The sequence below is a fragment of the Nicotiana sylvestris genome, chromosome 5 (genome assembly GCF_000393655.2).
Source record: "Nicotiana sylvestris chromosome 5, ASM39365v2, whole genome shotgun sequence".
In the NCBI taxonomy this organism is placed as follows: Eukaryota; Viridiplantae; Streptophyta; class Magnoliopsida; order Solanales; family Solanaceae; genus Nicotiana; species Nicotiana sylvestris.
The window spans coordinates 4164662-4185703 of NC_091061.1; the positions used below are offsets into that span (position 1 = coordinate 4164662).

General features: G+C 36.3%; 1 protein-coding gene and 1 non-coding gene across 2 annotated transcripts; one reads left to right on the top strand and one right to left on the bottom strand.

The window, feature by feature from the left end:
- Window positions 1-4047: 4047 nt before the first annotated feature.
- LOC138869806 (small nucleolar RNA R71) lies at window positions 4048-4154 on the bottom strand. Its single transcript, XR_011400059.1, has one exon. It is a non-coding gene; the product is annotated as a small nucleolar RNA R71 (small nucleolar RNA).
- A 1992-nt stretch (window positions 4155-6146) lies between these two features.
- Window positions 6147-9614, top strand: LOC138868231 (uncharacterized). Its single transcript, XM_070145761.1, has 4 exons — window positions 6147-6312; window positions 7604-7717; window positions 7807-8155; window positions 8945-9614. The coding sequence occupies exons 1-4, from the start codon at window positions 6147-6149 to the stop codon at window positions 9612-9614; spliced, it is 1299 nt and encodes a 432-aa protein (XP_070001862.1).
- The last annotated feature ends 11428 nt before the right edge of the window (window positions 9615-21042 follow it).

A 21042-nucleotide genomic window follows, 5' to 3' on the forward strand; every position in this document is an offset into this window, starting at 1 on the left:
TGTGAAATCTTGTGAAAATCGCTAAGTTTTGACCTCGAAATGAATAAGTTTGACTCCGGTCAATATTTTTGGTAAACGAACCCGGACCCGTGATTTGACGATCCTGGAGGGTCCATAGGAAAATATGGGACGTGGGCGTATGCCCGGAATCAAATTTCGAGGTCCCATGCCCGAGTTATGAATTTTTAAGTGAAATTGTTTTCTATAAATATTATAGAAAATTGAAATGAAATCTGATGTGAAAGTAATGGTATCGGGCCCGTATTTTGGTTCCGGCGCCCAGTACAGGTCTTATATATGACTTGAGTTATTCCTGTGAAATTTGGTTTAAAACGGACGTCGTTTGACACGATCCGGACCCTAATTGGGAAATTGATGTTTAAAAGGAATTTTGGAGAAATTTCATTGATCTTAAGGCTCAATTCGATGTTCATGATGTTGCATTGGTGATGAGATCACACGAATATGTTCGTAGGGTGTTTTTGAGGTAGTGTGCATACTTGGTTTAGAGCTTCGAGGGCTCGGGTGAGTTTCTAGTAGGTTCCGGGATGCCTTAGGCTTAAAAAGATGAGATGTTGCAGGTTCAGGAATTTTGATAGGTCTCTGAACCCTTTTGCGCGGCCCGCAAGGAAACGCGTGCGGCCGCAGAGGGGCCAGCGCGGTCCGCAGTGGGTGCTGCGCGACGGCGGTCGGCTTTGCGAGGTCTGCGCGGGGCATAGATCCGCAGGCCTTCAGGAAGCCTGTGCGGCCGCGATCCTTCTTGCGCGGTCCGCGGTGGGAACTTCAGAGGGGTATAAATACATGTGAATTTCAGTTATTTTTACACTTTTCAAAATCCCAAAACATAAGAGGCGATTTTTCCAAACAACTTTTCTTCTCCAAAACGATTGGTAAGTGATTCTAACTCATTTTGTTCACTTCTTAACATCTTTTAACATGATTTTCAACTTCAAATCAAAGATTTTCATGGGAAAATTGGGTGTTTTGGGTAGAACCTAGGTTTTCTACAAATTGAGGAGTTGGACCTCAATTTGAGGTCCGATTTCAAAACAAATCATATATTTGGATTCGTGGGGGAATGGGTAACCGGATTTTGGTCCGAACCTCGAGTTTCGACCCCGTGGGCCCGGGGACATTTTTGACCTTTTTGGGTAAAACCTTGTAAAATTTATTTTCATGCATTGGGGTTGATTCATTTAGCATTTATTAATGTGATTAAGTAACTTATGACTAGATTCGAGCGGATTGGTGGTGGAATCAAGAGGTAAAGCTATAATTGAGACTTGAGTGGTGTTCGAGGCATCGAGGTAAATGTTCGGTCTAACCTTAACTTGAAGTATTAGGAGTTGAGTCATATTTGCTACTTGCTTCTTGTTGAGTACGACGTATAGGCATGGTGACGAGTATCTATACGTTGGTGTCGAGCATGACCGTGAGTCTTAAATTGAAAGTTGTTGTGTCCTTAAATGACATTTCAGATGCTTTAATTAATGATCTTCTATATTGAGCAAAGAATTGTTCTATCCTCGAAGATTTTATTTATGTTTGAGCATTGTCATTATTTGGGCTGAGTACAAGCTAAGTTAAGATTGGTTATAGCCGATTCTCCCTTGCTGGGATGACTGTTTCGATATCTTTGTTCCCTTGCCGGGAAACTATTATATTGCTTTTGTCCCCTCGTCGGGAGGTTATTATATCACTTATGTTCCCTTGACGGGATTTCTTGTAATTGTGTGATGAAATGGGAGCGGGTGGTACGCCTACCACAAGATATTATAAAATGGGAGCGGGTGGTACGTCTACCACAAGATATAATGAAATGGGAGCGGGTGGTACGCCTACCACAAGATATGATGAAATGGAATGGGTGGTATGCCTACCACAAGATATTATGAAATGGGAGCGGGTGGTACGCCTACTACGAGATATAATGAAATAGGATCGGGTGGTACGCCTATCACGAGATATAATGAAATGAGAGCGGGTGGTACGCCTACCACGAGATATGAGAAATGGGATCGGGTGGTACGCCTACCATGAGATATGAGAAATGGGATCGGGTTGCACGCCTGCAACAAGATGAAACTGAAAGTGAAAGTTGCGTTATTTTCTTCATTTGTGATAGAAGTTATATTGCTAGCTTCCTTATTATTCCCTGTTATTTTCTTTTAACTGCTATCCCCGAAGCATGTTTCCCCTTCCCCAGCTTTAACTGCCTATTACTTGTTTACTTTTCCGCCATATATTATATAACTGTACAGGTTTATCTAGAGTCTGGTCCTAGCCTCGTCACTACCTCGCCGGGGTTAGGCTAGACACTTACCAGTACATGGGGTCGGTTGTGCTGATACTACGCTCTATGCTCTTTTGCACAGATCCAGGTCTTGGACAGCAGCAGTAGCGCGGGAGCTAGCTTTCAGTCCAGTGAGACACTGAGGTAGCCTTGCAGGCGTTCGTAAGTCCGGCGTCTCCTCTATCTTTTATTTCAGTCTGTTATCTTATATATTCGAGAAAAATAGTTTATATTTTCTTTCAAACGGTTGTATTTAGCACTCTTAGAAGTTCGTGAGTAATGTGACACCGGTTCTTGGGTAGAGGCATATGTTAATTCTCACATTATTGTTCAGTTTCTTTAAATTTAAGTCTTCGGCATATTTATTTAATTTTGTTGCTTTCATGCTATCACTGATAATTGTTAAAAGAAGTAATTGTTAATAAAATAAGCAGTTAAGGATTAGCTTGCCTAACTCTCATTAGTAGGCTCCATCACGACTCCCGAGAGTGGGAAATCCGGGTCGTGACATTAAGATATTATTATAGTAATATTATCAAGTGAATTCAATGATTCCCAACTCCTTTTAAATTATAAATCTTCCAAAAATATTTTGTTTTGTTTAAGTAATTAACAAGTTTTATACCTCACTCACTTTTCATCAATTTGATTCTCTCAAATAGTAGTTAAAATATTACAAGTCTATAGCATAGATTATCCAGTCTCTGTGGGACGATATCTTAAACTATATTAGAATTTGATAGAGTACGAGTAGGAAATTCCAATACATATTGGCCTCGTCAAATTTTTAGCGCCGTTGCCGGGGATTGGCATACATCTACTTCAGATTAAATATTTTGTTACTAATTTGATAATTTTTATTATTATTATTATTATTATTATTATTATTATTATTATTATTATTATTTATGTCAGTATTTTCACTATCTACTAACTAGTACTTCTTCCTACTATTTCTATTATTAACTTTCCTTTAGTATATTTAGTATAATATTACTAGCACTTTTACCTATAAATAGTATTCTAACTTTATTTCTAATTACTATTATTTACTAGTACTACCTTTACTTATATTTAATATATATTATCGTACTTTTTTGTCTTTAAAAATTTCATTAGTTATTTTATTAACTACTAGTACTGCTTTAGAAACTACTATTATTTTTTTTCTCTTTAAAATTTTAAGTATTATGACCCGCTCTTCTACAAAAAAGTTGGCTAGTTACGATCCAGAAATTGAAAAATCTCTTCGATTGTGCAGGAAAAGAAAAACATCATCTTCTCAAAGCATAGTTGGTGAAGGAATGGAGAATCAGGGAGTAGAAGACATTCAACCACCAATCTATGTGGAGGATCAGTTTGATGAAGTAGCACCAAGGCCAGCAAACAGAATCCTAAGGGATTATGCTAGACCTAACCGCTTCAACTGTGAATCTAGTGTCAGAAAACCTCAAGTGGCAGCCAACAACTTTGAAATCGGGACTGGCCTGATTCAAACAATTCAACAGTCTTGCATCTTCACTGGAGACGCAAGTGAAGATCCACACAGTCATTTAATTGACTTTCTGGAACTTGTTGAAACAGCTAAGTATAATGGAGTACCTCCTGAAGCTATCAAGTTAAGGCTATTTCCTTTTTCTTTAAAAGGAGCTGCCAAGACTTGGTTGCGAAGTTTGCCACAAGGTTCCATTACCACATAGGACCAAATGACTTAGAAATTTTTAAATAAATATTTTTTCCATGCTAAAACCACAAAGTTAAGACAAGACATCTCTAACTTCTTGCACACTGACACTGAGTCAGTTTATCAAGCTTGGGAAAGATTAAAAGCAATGTTAAGAAAATGTCCACACCATGACATTCCTGAACACATGCAACTGTATATTTTTTATCACGGGTTAAAACCCTCTGCTAGAAAGGTGATTGATGCAGCTGTAGGAGGTTCTGTAATGGGAAAAACCACGGAGGAAGCATTGCAATTGTTGAACGAGATTTCTGAGAATGCCATCTAATGGCCATCTGAACGTGTAATCATCAAGAAGGCTGCTACGATAAATCAGGTTGATGCTTTAAATACACTAACACAACAAATTGTTTCTTTGGTACAAAAATTTGAATCTTTCCAGGTGAATACACAACAACCAAGCCAATCTGAGACTTGTGACATATGTGGAGGAAACCATATGAACCATGAATGTCAAACAAACAATCATAATGACGAACATGTCCATTCTGTCAGTTATAAACTGTACCCTTTTAGCAGTCCAATGACACAAAGGCACCCAGGATTTCAATGGAGCAATCCAAATGGTCCAGAGAACTCTCAAAACTTCCAGAAACAATAAGTATAAGGTCCGTGGGGATACTAGAATCAGAATCGTGGGCAACCAAACTATAGACCTTATCAACAAGCAAGGTCGTATCAGCAAAGGCCTCAACAAGATCATTCAAGTCTTGATCACCTTTTGTATAAGTACATTAAGGTCACTGATGAAAAGATGGAAAGCCAGGGTTCAACCCTCAAAAATTTGAAAATGCAATTAAGTCAACTGGAAACTCTTGTGTCAGAAAAGATTCAAGGTCCCTTGCCAAGCAATACAGAGAAAAATTCAAAGGAGCACCTTAAAACCATCACCTTACAGTCAGGTAAGGAGCTTGATGAGCCATATGCAAACAAGTCAGAACAACAGGTAAACAAGGGTAATAATGTTGAAATACCGTCTGAACTATCTAAAGATAAAGAAGTCAAGAAAAAAAAAGAATATTGAAAAATTGACTCATTTCCCTGTGACAATTCCTTTTCCATAAAAACTGAAAAGAGAAAATCTTGATAATCAATTTTCAAAGTTTTTGGAGATTTTAAAACAAATTCAAATTAATATTCCTTTCTGATGCTTTGTTGCAAATGCCTTCTTATGCCAAATTCCTAAAAGAAATTTTGTCAAGTAAAAGGAAATTGGAAGAAGTTTCTGTGGTGATGCTTATTGAAAAAATGCAATGATATACTTCAAAATAAGCTACCACAAAAACTTGGTGATCCAAGTAGTTTTATAATTCCATGCACTTTGGGAGGAGTATATTTTGAAAAAGCACTTTGTGATTCTAGAGCTTCAATTAACTTGATACCATTTTCTATTTTTAGAAAATTAAATCTTGGTAAAATGTAAGACATAGGTGTTTCTCTTCAGTTTGCATATCAAAGTACTAAGAAACCTAAGGGAATAATTGAAAATGTGCTCTTAAGAGTAGATAAGTTTGTTTTCCCTGTAGATTTATAGTACTTGAAATGAAGGAATGTCCTAATGAACCAATTATTTTGGGTGGACCATTTCTTGCCACAGGTAGAACAATCATAGATGTCCATCAAGGACAACTGATTTTGAGAGTTGATGAAGAAAGAGTCATTTTTGATATGCAAAAGATATTAAGATTTTCAGGAGATGAGACATCATCTTCATGTTTTTCGATTGACATGCTTAATTATCTTACAGACGAATTCAAAGTTGATCAGTTGATTCCAGACTCAATGGAAAGATGTTTGGCCAAATGTGACACCATACAAGATGATGATCCTATCATCAGAAGAGAAGCCAAAATACTAGAAAAAGATTATGAAGAGGAGGAGATGCAATTAGAACAAGTTCAACCAAAAATTGAACTCAAAGTTCTCTCATCTCATTTAAAATATGTTTATCTTGAGGAAGAATTATTTTCAGTAATTATTTCATCTTCTCTTACTGCAGGACAAGAAGAAAAACTGATTGAAGTGTTGAAAGCACACAAAAAATTCTTGGGATAGACTATAGAAGATATCAAAGGGATTAATCCAGCTATTTGTACGCACAGAATTCTCATGGAGGATAGCTATAGGCCAATAGTACAGCCTCAAAGGAGATTGAATCTAGCAATGCAGGAAGTAGTAAAAAAGGAGATCGTAAAGCTTTTGGCGGCAGGTATTATTTATCCCATTTCAGACAGCCCTTGGGTAATCCCTGTTCAGGTAGTACCAAAGAAAGGAGGTATAACGGTTATAAAAAATGAAAGTAATGAACTTACACCAACCAGAACTGTCACGGGATGGAGATTCTGTATTGATTACAGACGTCTCAATGATGCCACTAGAAAAGATCATTTTTCTTTAATATTTATTGATCAAATATTAGAAAGAATTGTAGGTAGGGTTGTTCATGGTTTGACAAAAAATCGATCCAAACCGAAAACCGAATCAAACCGATTAAGTAAACCGATATTTTTCTTGATTTGGATTGGTTTTGGTTTTAAATTTTAAAAATCGATAATATTTTGTTGGTTTTGGTTCTATTATAAAAAACCGAATCGAACCGAATAATTATATAAAAATATGAATAATTATTGATATATGATATAATATCTTTTCATAAATAATTTTAAATACTTTATGCATTTTAATTATTATTTTTAATTTTGATTTATCCTACTTATATCTTAAAAGATTGCCTAAGCCCAAAAGAATAGGATTCGGCCAATTTTCTTTTCCTTAAGAGAATCTAATTCTCTAACCTACACACATACTTTTTCCTAATAAAAGAGTTATAAAATAAATTCTACGACAAGAGTAAAGAAAGCAAACTCAAATTGCAAGACTGTAGTAGCTAAATCTTGAGAAAGTAAACTTTTAGTTTGTTTTTTGTTCATTTTTTTCGTATAAACAGGTAAATAAACTTTCAGTTCCGAAATAAAATATTTATAAAAAAGCATAAATTTAGCAAATTATTTTCAGATTGTTGTCTAGTATTGTTTTACTATTATCGTCTTATCATTAGCTTACTAGGAATCGAAAAACCGAACCAAACCAACAACAACCAAACCGATGGTTTATATGTAATTTGGTTTGGTTTTGGTTTTAAAATTTTAAAAACCGATTAAATTGGGTTGGTTTTGGTTTTAATCAAAAACCGGCCAAACCGAACCGTGAACACCCCTAATTGCAGGATATGGTTTTTACTGTTTTCTTGATGGCTATTCAGGGTATAACCAAATACCAATTGCACCTGAAGATCAGGACAAAACAACTTTCACATGTCCTCATGAAACATAGGCCTATAGGAGAATGTCATTTGGTCTATGCAACGCCCCTGCTATATTTCAGCAATTTTTTCTAACATGACCGAAAATTTTCTTGAAATTTTTATGGATGATTTTACACTCTTTGGAAAAACATTTTAGGATTGTCTTCACCACTTGACCCTAATTCTTAAGAGATGTGAAGAGAGAAACTTGATTCTTAATTGGGAAAAATGTTATTTTATGGTTAATGAGGGAATTGTTTAGGACATAAAATCACTGCTAAAGGGATAGAAGTTGATAAGGCTAAAATTGATCTCATAGCAGGATTACCCACTCCTACAACTGTGAAAGGCATTAGAAGCTTTCTAGGTCATGCAGGTTTTACAGACGGTTCATAAAAGATTTTTCAAAGATTTCAAAACCGTTGACTAACCTTGTGATGAAAGATATTAAGTTTATTTTTTCAGGTGATTGTTTGAAAGCATTTGAGACCCTTAAGGAAAAGTTATCAACCGCCCCTATAGTTGTGTCCCCAAACTGGAATCAACATTTTGAGGTCATGTGTGATGCTAGTGATACATCAGTTGGAGCTGTTTTAAGCCAGAGAAAGGATAAGATCTTTTGTCCCATTTACTATGCTAGTAGAACAATGAATGAGGCTCAACTAAATCATGTCACAACAGAAAAAGAGTTACTAGCAGTAGTATTTGCTTTTAATAAGTTTCGATCTTATTTGATAGGAACCAAGGTCATTGTTTTTACTGATCATGCAGCTTTAAAATACCTCTTAGCAAAGAAAGATGCTCGACCTAGATTGTTAAGATGAATTTTTCTTCTACAAGAATTTAACTTTGAGATAAAAGACAAAAAAGGAACAGAGAATCAAGTAGCTGATCATTTGTATAGATTAGAAAATTTCCTCTATTGAGTTTAGCGATAAAGGAAGAATTTCCTAATGAACATATTTTCTCAGTTAACTCAATTGTGACTCAACCACCTTGGTTTGCAGATATTGAAAACTACTTGGTTGGAAAGTGGATACCCCAAGATCTCTCTTACCAGCAAAGAAAAAGCTTATATCTGATGTAAAATATTATTTATGGAATGAACCTTACTTGTTTAAAAATTGTGCAGATAATATCATTAGAAGATGTGTGCCTGAGGAAGAGATGTACAAAATTTTATATCATTGTCATGATGGAGCAATTGGAGGTCATTATGCAACAAATCGAACAGCCTTTAAAGTTTTAGAAGCTTGATTTTTCTGGCCGACTCTCTTTAAAGATGCCCAAGTATATGTTGCACAATGTGACATGTGTCAAAGAACAGGTAACATCACTAAGAGAGATAAGATGTCATTGCAATCAATACAGGTATGTGAAATATTTGATGTTTGGGGAATAGATTTCATGGGTCCTTTTCCTTCCGCTCATTCTTTTGAATATATCCTTTTGGCTGTGGATTATGTGTCAAGATGAGTTGAAGCCATCTCCATAAGGAAAAATGATGCTCGATCTGTGGGTAATTTTCTCAAAAAAATATTTTTACCGGATTTTGCACATCATGAGTCATCATTAGTGACCAATGAACTTATTTTATGAATAGACAAATTTCTGCTTTGCTGACAAAATATGGTGTGACTCATAAAACAGGAACACCATATCATGCTCAAAAGCAAGGACAAGTTAAAGTTTCCAACCGTGAGTTAAAAAGAATTTTTGGAAAGCCGGTTGGAATCTCAAGAAAAGACTGGGCTTTAAAATTAGATGATGCATTATGGGCATATCGAACGACGTTCAAAACGCCAATTGGAACATCCCAATATAGATTAGTCTTTGGGAAAGCTTGTCATTTGCCAGTTGAATTAGAACACAAAGCTTTTGGGGCACTAAAAGTACTAAACTTTGAATTAGCCTCTACTGGTAAAAATAGATTTTTTCAGGTTAATGAGTTGGAAAAAATGAGATTGGAGGCCTATGAAAATGCAAAACTTTTTAAAGAAAAAACAAAAAAATGGCATGACAATTTGATTCGAATAAAAAGTTTTAAAATTGGAGATCAAGTGCTTCTTTACAATAGTCGACCCAGGCTATTCCCAGGAAAGTTAAAATCAAGGTGGACAGGTCATTACAATGTAACAAATGTTACTCCATATGGAGAAATTGAAATCCAACAGAACAATAGAGGTGACAAGTTCAAGGTAAATGGTCAAAGACTAAAATTGTACTTTGGAGGACATTTTGAGCAACATTCATCAATCACTTTGATAGATTGATGAATTCCACAGGTAATACGTCGAGCTGACGATGTTAAACTCAGAACTATAGTAACATACCCGTAGACATTGAGGGTGAAGCAATGGAGCCTTATAAGTCCAACTTAGGTTTGATAATTAAATGCTTAACCAATTAATTTGGTCAATATCCAGGTTACTATACAACCAAGACATCTTATGAAGACCTCTACAAAAACAGAATCACCTATACAGGAGCAACTCTATGGTGATCGGTATGCCTAAGTAACTGGTTGGTCAACCATTTAATGTTTCAAAGTCGAATGCTAGCTCAGGTAAGTTTTGGTTTATATTTAAACCAGGACCAAATGACTGATAAGATCTTAAATTTAGTCACTATATTACACATAGAACATGTGTAGTCATAGCTTTTTTTCAAGCTTTCTTCTGTGATTGTAAATTTGAAAGCCAAAAAGATTTTATTTTATTTTATATACATTAGTATTATTTTTTTTCTTTTCCTTAAATTAATACTTGTATATGTATATCGCTCATCACGTATTTTATCCAGGAGGATAAAATAGTTCACGTGTGGAGGGGTATATTCTGATGCATTTCTAGTATATGTTATATATTTATCTAATTAATAGATATATATATATATATATATATATATATATATATATATATATATATATATGTTTATATAAAGCTCTATTTTTTTTTATATATAATTATTTTTCTCTCCTATATCCTATTTGTAGGTTCTTAATTAACAAAATAAATTCTTTACTGTATGTCCAATGATTAATGCTTTTCATCTTCACCATGTAAATTCCATATCTATAATTTTGATTTTGTGAAGGCAGGAGCAAGCATCTTTATCTCCGGAAATCATTGGAATTGAGAACAATTATGATCGCAAAACAGGTAGAATCAATAAACTTGGCTAGAACTTGCTCTAAATGTTTCTCAAGACGAAATAATACGTGACACTGAATTTTGAAAAATAAAATTAGGCTTTCTTTGATTTACCATTTTCTAGCCTTCTTATTTTCTAACCAAATATATATAAATATTCAATTAGAACCCTTCTTTGAGCCTTTATCTCATTTTTTTTCAATACCTTGATCTCTTATAAAGAAGAAGAAAAAGAAGAAAAATGGAGTAATTATATATATACATATATAGTCATGAGATCTTCCAGCTAAAAATGAGCAGAGATTGACGTATATATTTGTTTAAAAGAAAAGGATAGAAGAAGAAATTTTTTTTATGTGAATATAAGATATTTGAGAATACAAAAAAAAAACAAAAAAAAAAGTATTATCAAAGGGAGGAAATATCGAGCACCAAGAAATGTTTGCTCCAAGCTGGGGAAAAGAAGTCACTCTAAAAATATACTTATCCTACCAGCCCGAAGCCTAACATTACAAGCCAAACAAAGTCCTAGAAAGATACTAAAAATCAGTGTTGAACCTATATTAGTGGAGAAAAACATAAGGAGCAAGCCTATGGACAAGAATATGATATTAACTGAATAAGTGATCATAAATCTATCAATTCTGAAAGATTCAAGGGAAGAAGATTGCAAGTACTTGTTGATCAAAGCTGAATTCAGAAATAAGGTAAAAGATTTGGTGAATTTAAAAAGGTTAATTGCATTGACCAGATTGGAGAATATTTATTTTGTATAAATATATCCTACAATAGTCATGGAGTTTGGAAAATATATTTTTAAAGTATTCTTTTTCCTCGAGGACGAGCAAAAGTTCAAGTATGGGGGTATTTGATGGATATAATTTATTCATGTAATTTCATATGTAAAAAATAAGTTTTTAAAATAATATATGAATAATAATATCCTATCCTCGCATATTTTTTAACATTTCTTGTTGGAAAAAGAAATTATGAAAAAGATGGAAAGAAGATAAAAGACAAGAGAATGCAGCAAAGCCACAGTTGCACACATCATGTTCATATTCGCAAATGTGGAATATACATATGGGCTTATGGAAAGAGACAATTAGAGATGAAAAAGAGCTATAGATGCATATGTGGAATCTATATACACAAAGATCACATTTGCATATATGGAACCTACATTTGCAAATCTAACCCATGAAGTCAAGAATGGAAGCAAAAGAGTCATATATGCATGTGTGGAATCTATACTTGCAAAGGTCACATTTGCATACATGGAACCTACATTTGCAAGTCTAAGTCATGAAGTCAAGAGTGAAGAACAAGTATCATATTTGCATATATTGAATCTACCTACACAAAGGTCACTTCACATACATGGAAGCTACATTTGCAAGACTAACTCATGAAGTCAAGAGTGGAGCACAAGTGTCATACTTGCATATATAGAATCTACGTACACAAAGGTCACTATGCAAACATGGATTTCACATTCGCAAAAGTGGAACATGACAAAAGCTACTCATCTTTTCCTATAAATAGCAAGCTCTCTTTGTATAAGGATATAATCTCTTTGTCGCACCTCCTTTTTCCGCACCCGCGAGGGTGCAAGGGAGTTTTTCCAATTAAAGGACAATCGAGACGGGATTGGTTTATTTATTTCAGAGTCGCCACTTGGGAGATTTAGGGTGTCCCAAGTCACCAATTTTAATCCCGAATCGAGGAAAAGAATGACTCCATATTACAGTCTGCGTACCAGAAATCCGGATAAGGAATTCTGTTAACCCGGGAGAAGGTGTTAGGCATTCCCGAGTTCCGTGGTTCTAGCACGGTCGCTCAACTGTTATATTCGGCTTGATTGTCTGATTTTATACAAATATGAACTTATGTGCAAATTTTATCTTTTAACCGCTTTATTATTATTGTTTTTAAAAGAAATATGAACATCGCTTAAAACACGTCTTTGGACTGCGTTACATGAAATGCACCCACAATCCGGAACACGTTTTATTTGATGTTTTGGGATTTGGATTCGGGTCACATGAAATGCACACCCAGGCTTAAGAAAGTAAAATATTAAACACGCGCCTAAAGAGACTATCGCGTTATTATTTTGGGGAAGACCGTGAAATTCGCTAAACGGTCCTTCCGAATTCTAATTAAACCATACATTTTGTGAGGGCCCCGCAATCTATACGTTTTATTTGGCGAGGCTCGTCTCATTTTTATTTTTACAGGATAAACCTACAATGACTATATTTTCTATTAAGTTCGTCTCTAAACTAAAAGAAAATCTCTTAATTATTTACATGCTGAAAAACGTAACTTATTAGTTATTAGTTTACGGCTAATGCGAATGGAAAATTGCGATCGAGTTTGTACAAAGAAAAACTGCTTTCATTTTATATTCTGTTATTCAATAATACTAGAACATGAGATTGACCATAATATCAAAACAGATTAATTATTCTCCGTAATTTAAACTAACATTATTAGATGAAGAAAGTATACATATGCAACCTCATTATTCATTAATCATTCAACTACATCTTTATACGAAGAAAGAAAAATTATATTCAACCACAAATCTAAACAGGAGGAATTCAACAGGAACAAAGCCTGATTAATATTTCATTTTTTGCTTCAAGCCGAGATTGTACAAATGTGTACCTGGAAACAGCAGTACAAGAACAAAAGAAGGAGAAGTCAGCAGCAGTAATAACACAGCAACAACAGATTCAGCAACATCGCAAACCAGTACAGTAGGAATAGCAGAAAACCCAGGAGACTATAAACGACTCCAAGTATAGTGAAGAAGTAAAAGGCAGGAAGGTTCTGACTATTTCAGATCTTAAGCGAGGCAATGAAGCAGTAACTATTTTTTTCAACTTCAAAACTCTCCAAAATGAATTCTGCCCCTGTATATTCAGTGTATACAGAATGTATATCGGGTGTATACTTCTCACTCCGCCCCCTCTTTTTTTCTTCTCTCTATCTAGTTTTTCCTCTCTTTTTTTCCACCCTTCTTCCTAAATTTTCTCTTCTATTTATAGCAAAATTTTCGAAATTTTCAGATTTGTTTTTTATTATTTTATTATTTTTTTAATTAAAAGAAATCCCACTTACAAATTGCTTTTATTTTTTTAGAAAAAGAAATCCCACCTTTATTTACTTTTATTTTTAAAATTCCAACTTTAATTACTTTATCTTATTTAAAATCCCACTTTTTTATTTTTTTTAAAAGAGAATCTCACTTTATTTAACTTTTCTTTAAAAAATAAACCACTATCTTTTCTTTTTCTTTTAAAAATGCTACTTTCAATTACTTTAAATTTTTTAAATTTTCAGATATCTTTATATTTATTTTTTAATTCCAACCTTCTTTTACTTTTAAATTTTTTAAAACTTTTTACTTTTTTTTTTAAATTTTCTACATTCTTTTACATTTTTTTATTTTTTTATTTTTTATTTTTTTAAAATCATTTCCGAAATTACTATATATATATATATATATATATATATATTTTAAATAAAAATAATAAATAAAATAAAATATTTTCGGATTTTTTTTTATATATATAAAAAAAACAAAAAATAAAACTATTAATAGTGATAATTCACTTTTTATTTTTTTATTTTTTTTTGGTTTTGTTTTGTGTTGGACAAAAATGAAGAAGGGGTGTTGGGTTAATGGACTGGGTCGACCCAGTTCGAAATGGACTGGGTCGTAGGGAAGATTGGGCCATTTTTTGGGCCTATAGCTTGAAATTGAAGAAGAGGCCCAATTCCGACTTTCTTTATATTTTCGCTCTCTTTTCTTCTTTTATTTTTCTAAAACTAAATTATAAAAATACTTAAACTATTATTAAGAACTAAATTAAGTTATAAAGGCGCAAATTAACTCCCAATAACAATTAACGCACAATTAAGTATTAATTAAGCATAAAATTGTATATTTGGACATTAAATGCTAAAAATGCAAACGATGCCTATTTTTGTAATTTTTAATTTTTGTAAAACAATTTTAATTACTAACAATTGTAGAATTAAATCCTACATGCAAAATGCGACATATTTTTGTATTTTTTATTAATTTAGCGAATAAACACGCACAGACAAATACAAATAATTCTTCAAAATATCACAAAATTGTACACCAAAGAAAAATCATTTTATTTTTGAATTTTTTGGGAGTAATTCTCATATAGGGCAAAAATCACGTGCTTACAGCTGCCCCTCTTTGCCCGGAGACACGAAGGGTTTTCGTGCAAAGATAAAGCGAGCGATTTTTGCCCATCCGAGTACTCCGTTGAAGCATTTTTTGAAAAAGATTTGACCGAACCTTTGCTTCAAAGGTTTCCTACATATCCTGGGCTAAACAGGAATCAGGTCAATGTAGTTCGAGAAATTTTGGTAGCTGGGACTACCGTTGGACTGCAATGTTACTGTTGTTGCATGCTATTACTACTGCTTACCGATCTCCTTGTTACACCGTGCTTAAAAAAACAAGAAGCTAGGCTAGAGTACAATTTGTTTTTGTTGCCTTGCTTCCTTGTCTGCTTGCATTTCTTTCGGTGCTTTACTTCTTTTGACACATGTACTTGAGTTTGTACTGTGACCTCTTGTTGCAACCTTCTGTTTCCCGGTGCCGGGGAATTTTATTGTTTCCTGCTGGGGATTCCTATTGTAACCCTCTGTTTTATTGTCCTCTGACTTGATTTTGAAATGTATGCCTCTGTTATCTGGGCGGGCTCCCAATTTTAATACTTGAAAATTAAAGACTTGAAATGTATGCCTCTGTTATCTGGGCGGGCTCCCAAGTTCAATGCTTGAAAATTAAAGACTGAAATGTATGCCTCTGTTCTATGGGCGGGCTCCCAACTTCAACAACAACTTTAAAAATGAATGTCATTCCTCTCTTCAACCAATACATCGCCATTCTGTTCTTCAGAGGGGGCTCCTGATTTCAACAACTTTAAAAAATAAAATCCTATTCGAGGGCGGATGAACCCGAAATATCCTATTCGAGGGCGGATGAACCCAAAATATCCTATTCGAGGGCGGATGAACCCAAATATCCTATTCGAGGGCGGATGAACCCAAATATCCTATTCGAGGGCGGATGAACCCAAATATCCTATTCGAGGGCGGATGAACCCAAATATCCTATTCGAGGGCGGATGAACCCAAAATATCCTGTTCGAGGGCGGATGAACCCAAATATCCTATTCGAGGGCGGATGAACCCAAATATCCTATTCGAGGGCGGATGAACCCAAAATATCCTATTCGAGGGCGGATGAACCCAAAATATCCTATTCGAGGGCGGATGAACCCAAAATATCCTATTCGAGGGCGGATGAACCCAAAATATCCTATTCGAGGGCGGATGAACCCAAAATATCCTATTCGAGGGCGGATGAACCCAAAATATCCTATTCAAGGGCGGATGAACCCAAAATATCCTATTCGAGGGCGGATGAACCCAAAATATCCTATTCGAGGGCGGATGAACCCAGAATATCCTATTCGAGGGCGGATGAACCCAGAATATCCTATTCGAGGGCGGATGAACCCAGAATATCCTATTCGAGGGCGGATGATCCCAAAATATCCTATTCGAGGGCGGATGAACCCAAATATCCTATTCGAGGGCGGATGAACCCAAATATCCTATTCGAGGGCGGATGAACCCAAAATATCCTATTCGAGGGCGGATGAACCCAAAATATCCTATTCGAGGGCGGATGAACCCAAAATATCCTATTCGAGGGCGGATGAACCCAAAATATCCTATTCGAGGGCGGATGAACCCAAAATATCCTATTCGAGGGCGGATGAACCCAAAATATCCTGTTCGAGGGCGGATGAACCCAAAATATCCTGTTCGAGGGCGGATGAACCCAAAATATCCTATTCGAGGGCGGATGAACCCAAATATCCTATTCGAGGGCGGATGATCCCAAAATATCCTATTCGAGGGCGGATGATCCCATTTTCAACATCTTGGAATTGTCTTACCTCCGACTGTTTTTCTCCAAATCTTGTTGTCTTGCTATCTCTTAAAACTTGAATTGATTTCCTTGTTCTTCTGAGAAAATTTTCGACCATGGCAGAAAATCTTCTGCCCCAGTTTTGATGCTTTTCCTTGTTCTCCAGGTGGACGCCTGACTTCTGATATTTCAACTGTTCTTCCTTGTTCTCCACGTGGACGCCTGACTGCTAATTCAATTCTTCATCCTTGTTCTCCAGATGATTGCTATTTCTTTTCTTCATCCTTGTTCTCCAGGTGGACGCCTGATTGTTGTTTCTTTCATTGCTCTTCCTTGTTCTCCAGGTGGACGCCTGATTTCTGATATTTCATTGCTCTTCCTTGTTCTCCAGGTGGATGCCTGATTACTAATACTTCAACTACTCATCCTTGTTCTCCAGGTGGATGCCTGATTGCTGTTTCTTTCATTGCTCTTCCTTGTTCTCCAGGTGGACGCCTGATTTCTGATATTTCATTGCTCTTCCTTGTTCTCCAGGTGGATGCCTGATTACTAATACTTCAACTACTCATCCTTGTTCTCCAGGTGGATGCCTGATTGCTGGGGATAATACCACTGGGGGAGTCTCCTTTCTTTCCTTCCTTCAAATTCAATTTTTTTTTCTTTTTTATTTTTTTTTCTTTCTTAACACTGCTGGGGATAAAAGTGTTATCTTCTTGGGATAACGTTGTTGAGGATAACGCTGCTGGGGAATTTTATCCCTTCAAATCGATGCTTCATTCTTCTGGAAGCTGCTGGGGAGGATAATGGCTCTTTGCTTTTCTGAGCACAAATGTCATCTCTTTGTTTTGTCTGCTGGGGATCAACTTCCTCCATTGGAAGCTTATTATGTTGGGGGAAACCCTGGTTCAAAGACCACTTCCTTGGTGCTATCTTTATTCTTCCCCAAATGGGTACCTGATTTCCAGAAAATTTTCTAACTGAAAAGAAAATTTTCTGCCCCAGTTTGCATTTTCCCTTATGGTCTTCACTGCCATTCCATTTACCTGTTTCAAACCAAACAAAATTTGTTAGTTTAAAAACCCGGTGGTTGGTTATGATACTCCTACTGGGATGGTTTTTTCCCTTTCTCCCTTCCCCACTCTATGTTGTCCGACCCTCTTGGAACTTGGTCGAAAATCTGTTGGGGATGCTCCTACATCTCGATGATCTGTCGGGGGCCCTCTTGGAATTAGGTCCACAATTTTCTCAACTGTTGTTTTCCTGTTTTTCTCCAACTTCCCCTGGAAATTTGGTCCTATTGGGATCTAGGCCCCTTTCATCATTTGGTCTTGCGACCAACTTCTTTTCTCTTTATCGCCTTATCTTTGGCGTGTCCTATTCGCATTTTGCTTTGCATCATTTTGGCAACTGGTAGTAAGCTCTGAAAATCCTTTTCAAAAACAAACTGCTGGGAAGGTAAGTCTTTTAAACCAAGAAATGAAAAAGTGATGATTTCAAAAAATAGAAAAAAGAAGAAGTCTTTCTGAACAAATGCTAGGGAAAAGGAAAGAAAAGAACTTATCTGAATGATATAACCGATTCCAACGTTCATGTCGCGCATTCCGGATTAATCAACCCAGTCTATTTGTATCAATCAACCTTCCAGACGGCCTCATGTTGCTGGGGATAAACAGGCACTCAACTCTTTGCGGATCCTTCCCGCCAATCTTGTTTTGTCGCCTCATAGTGCCCTTCGAGGGGTTTTCACTAATAAGACTCTCTCATTTCTCTCAACTCCTGTCGCCTTATGGTGCCTGTGAAGGTTTTCACCGATAAGACTCTCTCATTTTATTTTATTTTTCAGCTGGGAATTGGAGTGTTGCCGATATGACTCTCTCTGTTGGGGATTCTTTCGGCTATCAATTCAGTTCCAGCTTATGATCTTCTTCTTTGCTGGGGATCAGAGTGTTATTCCCGACTTCCATTTGCATTGACTTAGCACTTCTCAGATACTGATCGGGAGGTCTTTTTTGGACATCAATAGGGATTTTTGTGTATGGCTGAAAGGAGAAGGGGGTATCAAAAGTTCAAAAATAATTTTTAGGGGTAAAATAGTACAACTCTTGGAATCAAACTTTCTTGCCAAAATTACAAGCGCCAACTTCTGCCCCAGTTTTTCTTGCTTGGGGATTTTTATTTTGTCACAATATGTTACCTTATGCACACTATGTTACACTATGACCGAGCCGTGAGGCGCCTACGTATCCTTCTTTGAGGAATCAGGTCAAACGTAGTTCCCATTCCTTTGTTTTTTTTCTTGACTTTTCTTTTGTTCTTATTATCATTACTTTTTTCGTTTTCATTACAGATTCCAAAAGAGGGGTATGAAAGAGTAAATAAGGCTCAAAAGGGGAAGCAAAGGTCAAAGTGTTTGGATAGAAGAAAGAATTGCCTCCGTCATTTCATTCTCTGATAAATGCTAAGTACAAACAAACAACAATTACAATTACCAGAAATCATAATATCTCTTAACTGCGTCAGAATTGATAGCCATGTCGACGCATTTCCCTTCGATATCTGTGGATCATAAAGCATCGGGCTTGCTCTGTTTAGATTGCGATGATCAACACATACCTCGGATTTTCCTTTTTTTTTTTTTTTTTTTTGGCACCACATTAGCCCACCAATCAGGATATCGAGCGGCCCGAATAACCTTAGTATTCAGCTGTTTGGTCACTTCTTCCTTAATCTTCCCACTCACGTTGGTTTTGATCTTCCTGAATTTTGCTGGACGGGGGGTAATGCCGGGTCAGTGGGCAATTTTTGAACCACTAGATTGGTGCTTAAGCCCGGCATGTCGTCGTATGACCATGCAAAATGTTTTGAATTCAGTAAGTGCTTTGATTAGTTCTTCCCTGATGTTTGGTTCCATGTGGATGCTTATCTTAGCTTCCCTGATGTCATCCGCATCCCCTAGATTGACGGCTTCCGTGTCATTTGAGTTGGGCTCTTTTTTTTTTTAACTTGGCTCAACTCTCTGTTAATTTTTCTGAAGGCTTAGTCCTCATCGTATTCCGACTTATCATCACAATCTTGTACTATAAGTTCGAAATCAGATTGATTGATTTCTTTTTTTAGACTAGGTTGAAGATCCGTCGTGCATGCCATGTCATTAGAATCAGTAGAAAGAGAACTGTTCAGAAGACAAAAATAAGAAGAAAAATTAAAACAAATAAGGAATGAGGGAAAAAAAACTTTCACTTTATTAAAATACGGGATAGCAAGGTTTCACACTTTGGCGAGCACAAGAAAGATTTGGATTACAACCCTGGAATAATCCAGACAACAAAAAAGAAAATCAGAGCCCACTACCAAGACTCCCTTCGTATAGGAAGAGGAGTAGCCATTCAATTGTTGATTTTTGCTTTCAACCCCACAAACTGTACATCTGCCTCATTGGACCCTTTTCCCAACACCATAACTGGCTTGTTATCCACCTTTTCCAACTATACCACCGTTTTCCCACTGGTTAACATTTATTTTGAACCGACACGGATCATCATCACTGTTTGTGAGGGTTTCTTTAGCTTCCCTCCTTCGTGCATTAGCTCAATCATGTGGGTTTCAAGTTGTGCCGGCAACGGGTTCTGATTAATGTTGGGTGCCTCTGGTGTCTGAACCTCAATCTTGTTGGTGTCAATAAGATTTTGTACTGCATGTTTCAACTTCCAACATTTCTCGGTATCATGACCGAGAGCCCCCGAACAATACTCACAGCTTACCGAGTGGTCCATATTTTTGGGAAAGGGATTTGGCAATCTGGGCTCAACAGGACTCAACAAGCCTAACTGCCTTAATTTGTGGAACACGGCAGTATAGGTTTCCCCTAACTCAGTGAATGTTCTTTGTATTTTTTCATTTCTGAAAGCCTGATTTCCCCGGAAACCTACCCCTGGAGGGTTCTTGTAGGCTCTTGGTGGTGAATAGGTGTTTTGCAGTGGTGTATGTGTGTTCTGGGGAGCCGGTGCGCGCCATTGCGAGCGAACCGGAGGCTGAGTATATGTTTGGGCTTGGTTAATGGAAGAATGGGGCTCTGTAAGGTGATAGTAGTGTTGGGATGAATTGTGGTGGTAAGTTGATTGGCGAGGTCGTTGTTGATTATAGTAAGGCGGTGAACCTCTGGGTCCCGACCAAATTCCTGAACCAACTACCGCTGCTTCCTCTCTCTTCTTTCTTCCGATTTCTCCTACCCTGCCTTGAATAGCTTGAGTAGCTGCCTTAATTGCTGAATAGCTCATAATTTTATTTGTCTTGAGGCCTTCTTCCACCATACCTCCCATCTTCACTACCTCGTTGAATGATTTCCCTACCGCTGAAACCAAATGGGCATAGTAAGTTGGTTCCAAGGCTTGGAGGAAGTAGTCTACCATTTCACTCTCCTTCATAGGAGGATCCACTCTTGCTGCCTGTTCTCTCCACCGAAAACCATACTCTCTGAAACTTTCATTATGTTTCTTCTCAAATTTTGTCAAAGATAATCTATCTGGGATGATTTCCAGATTGTATTGGAAATGG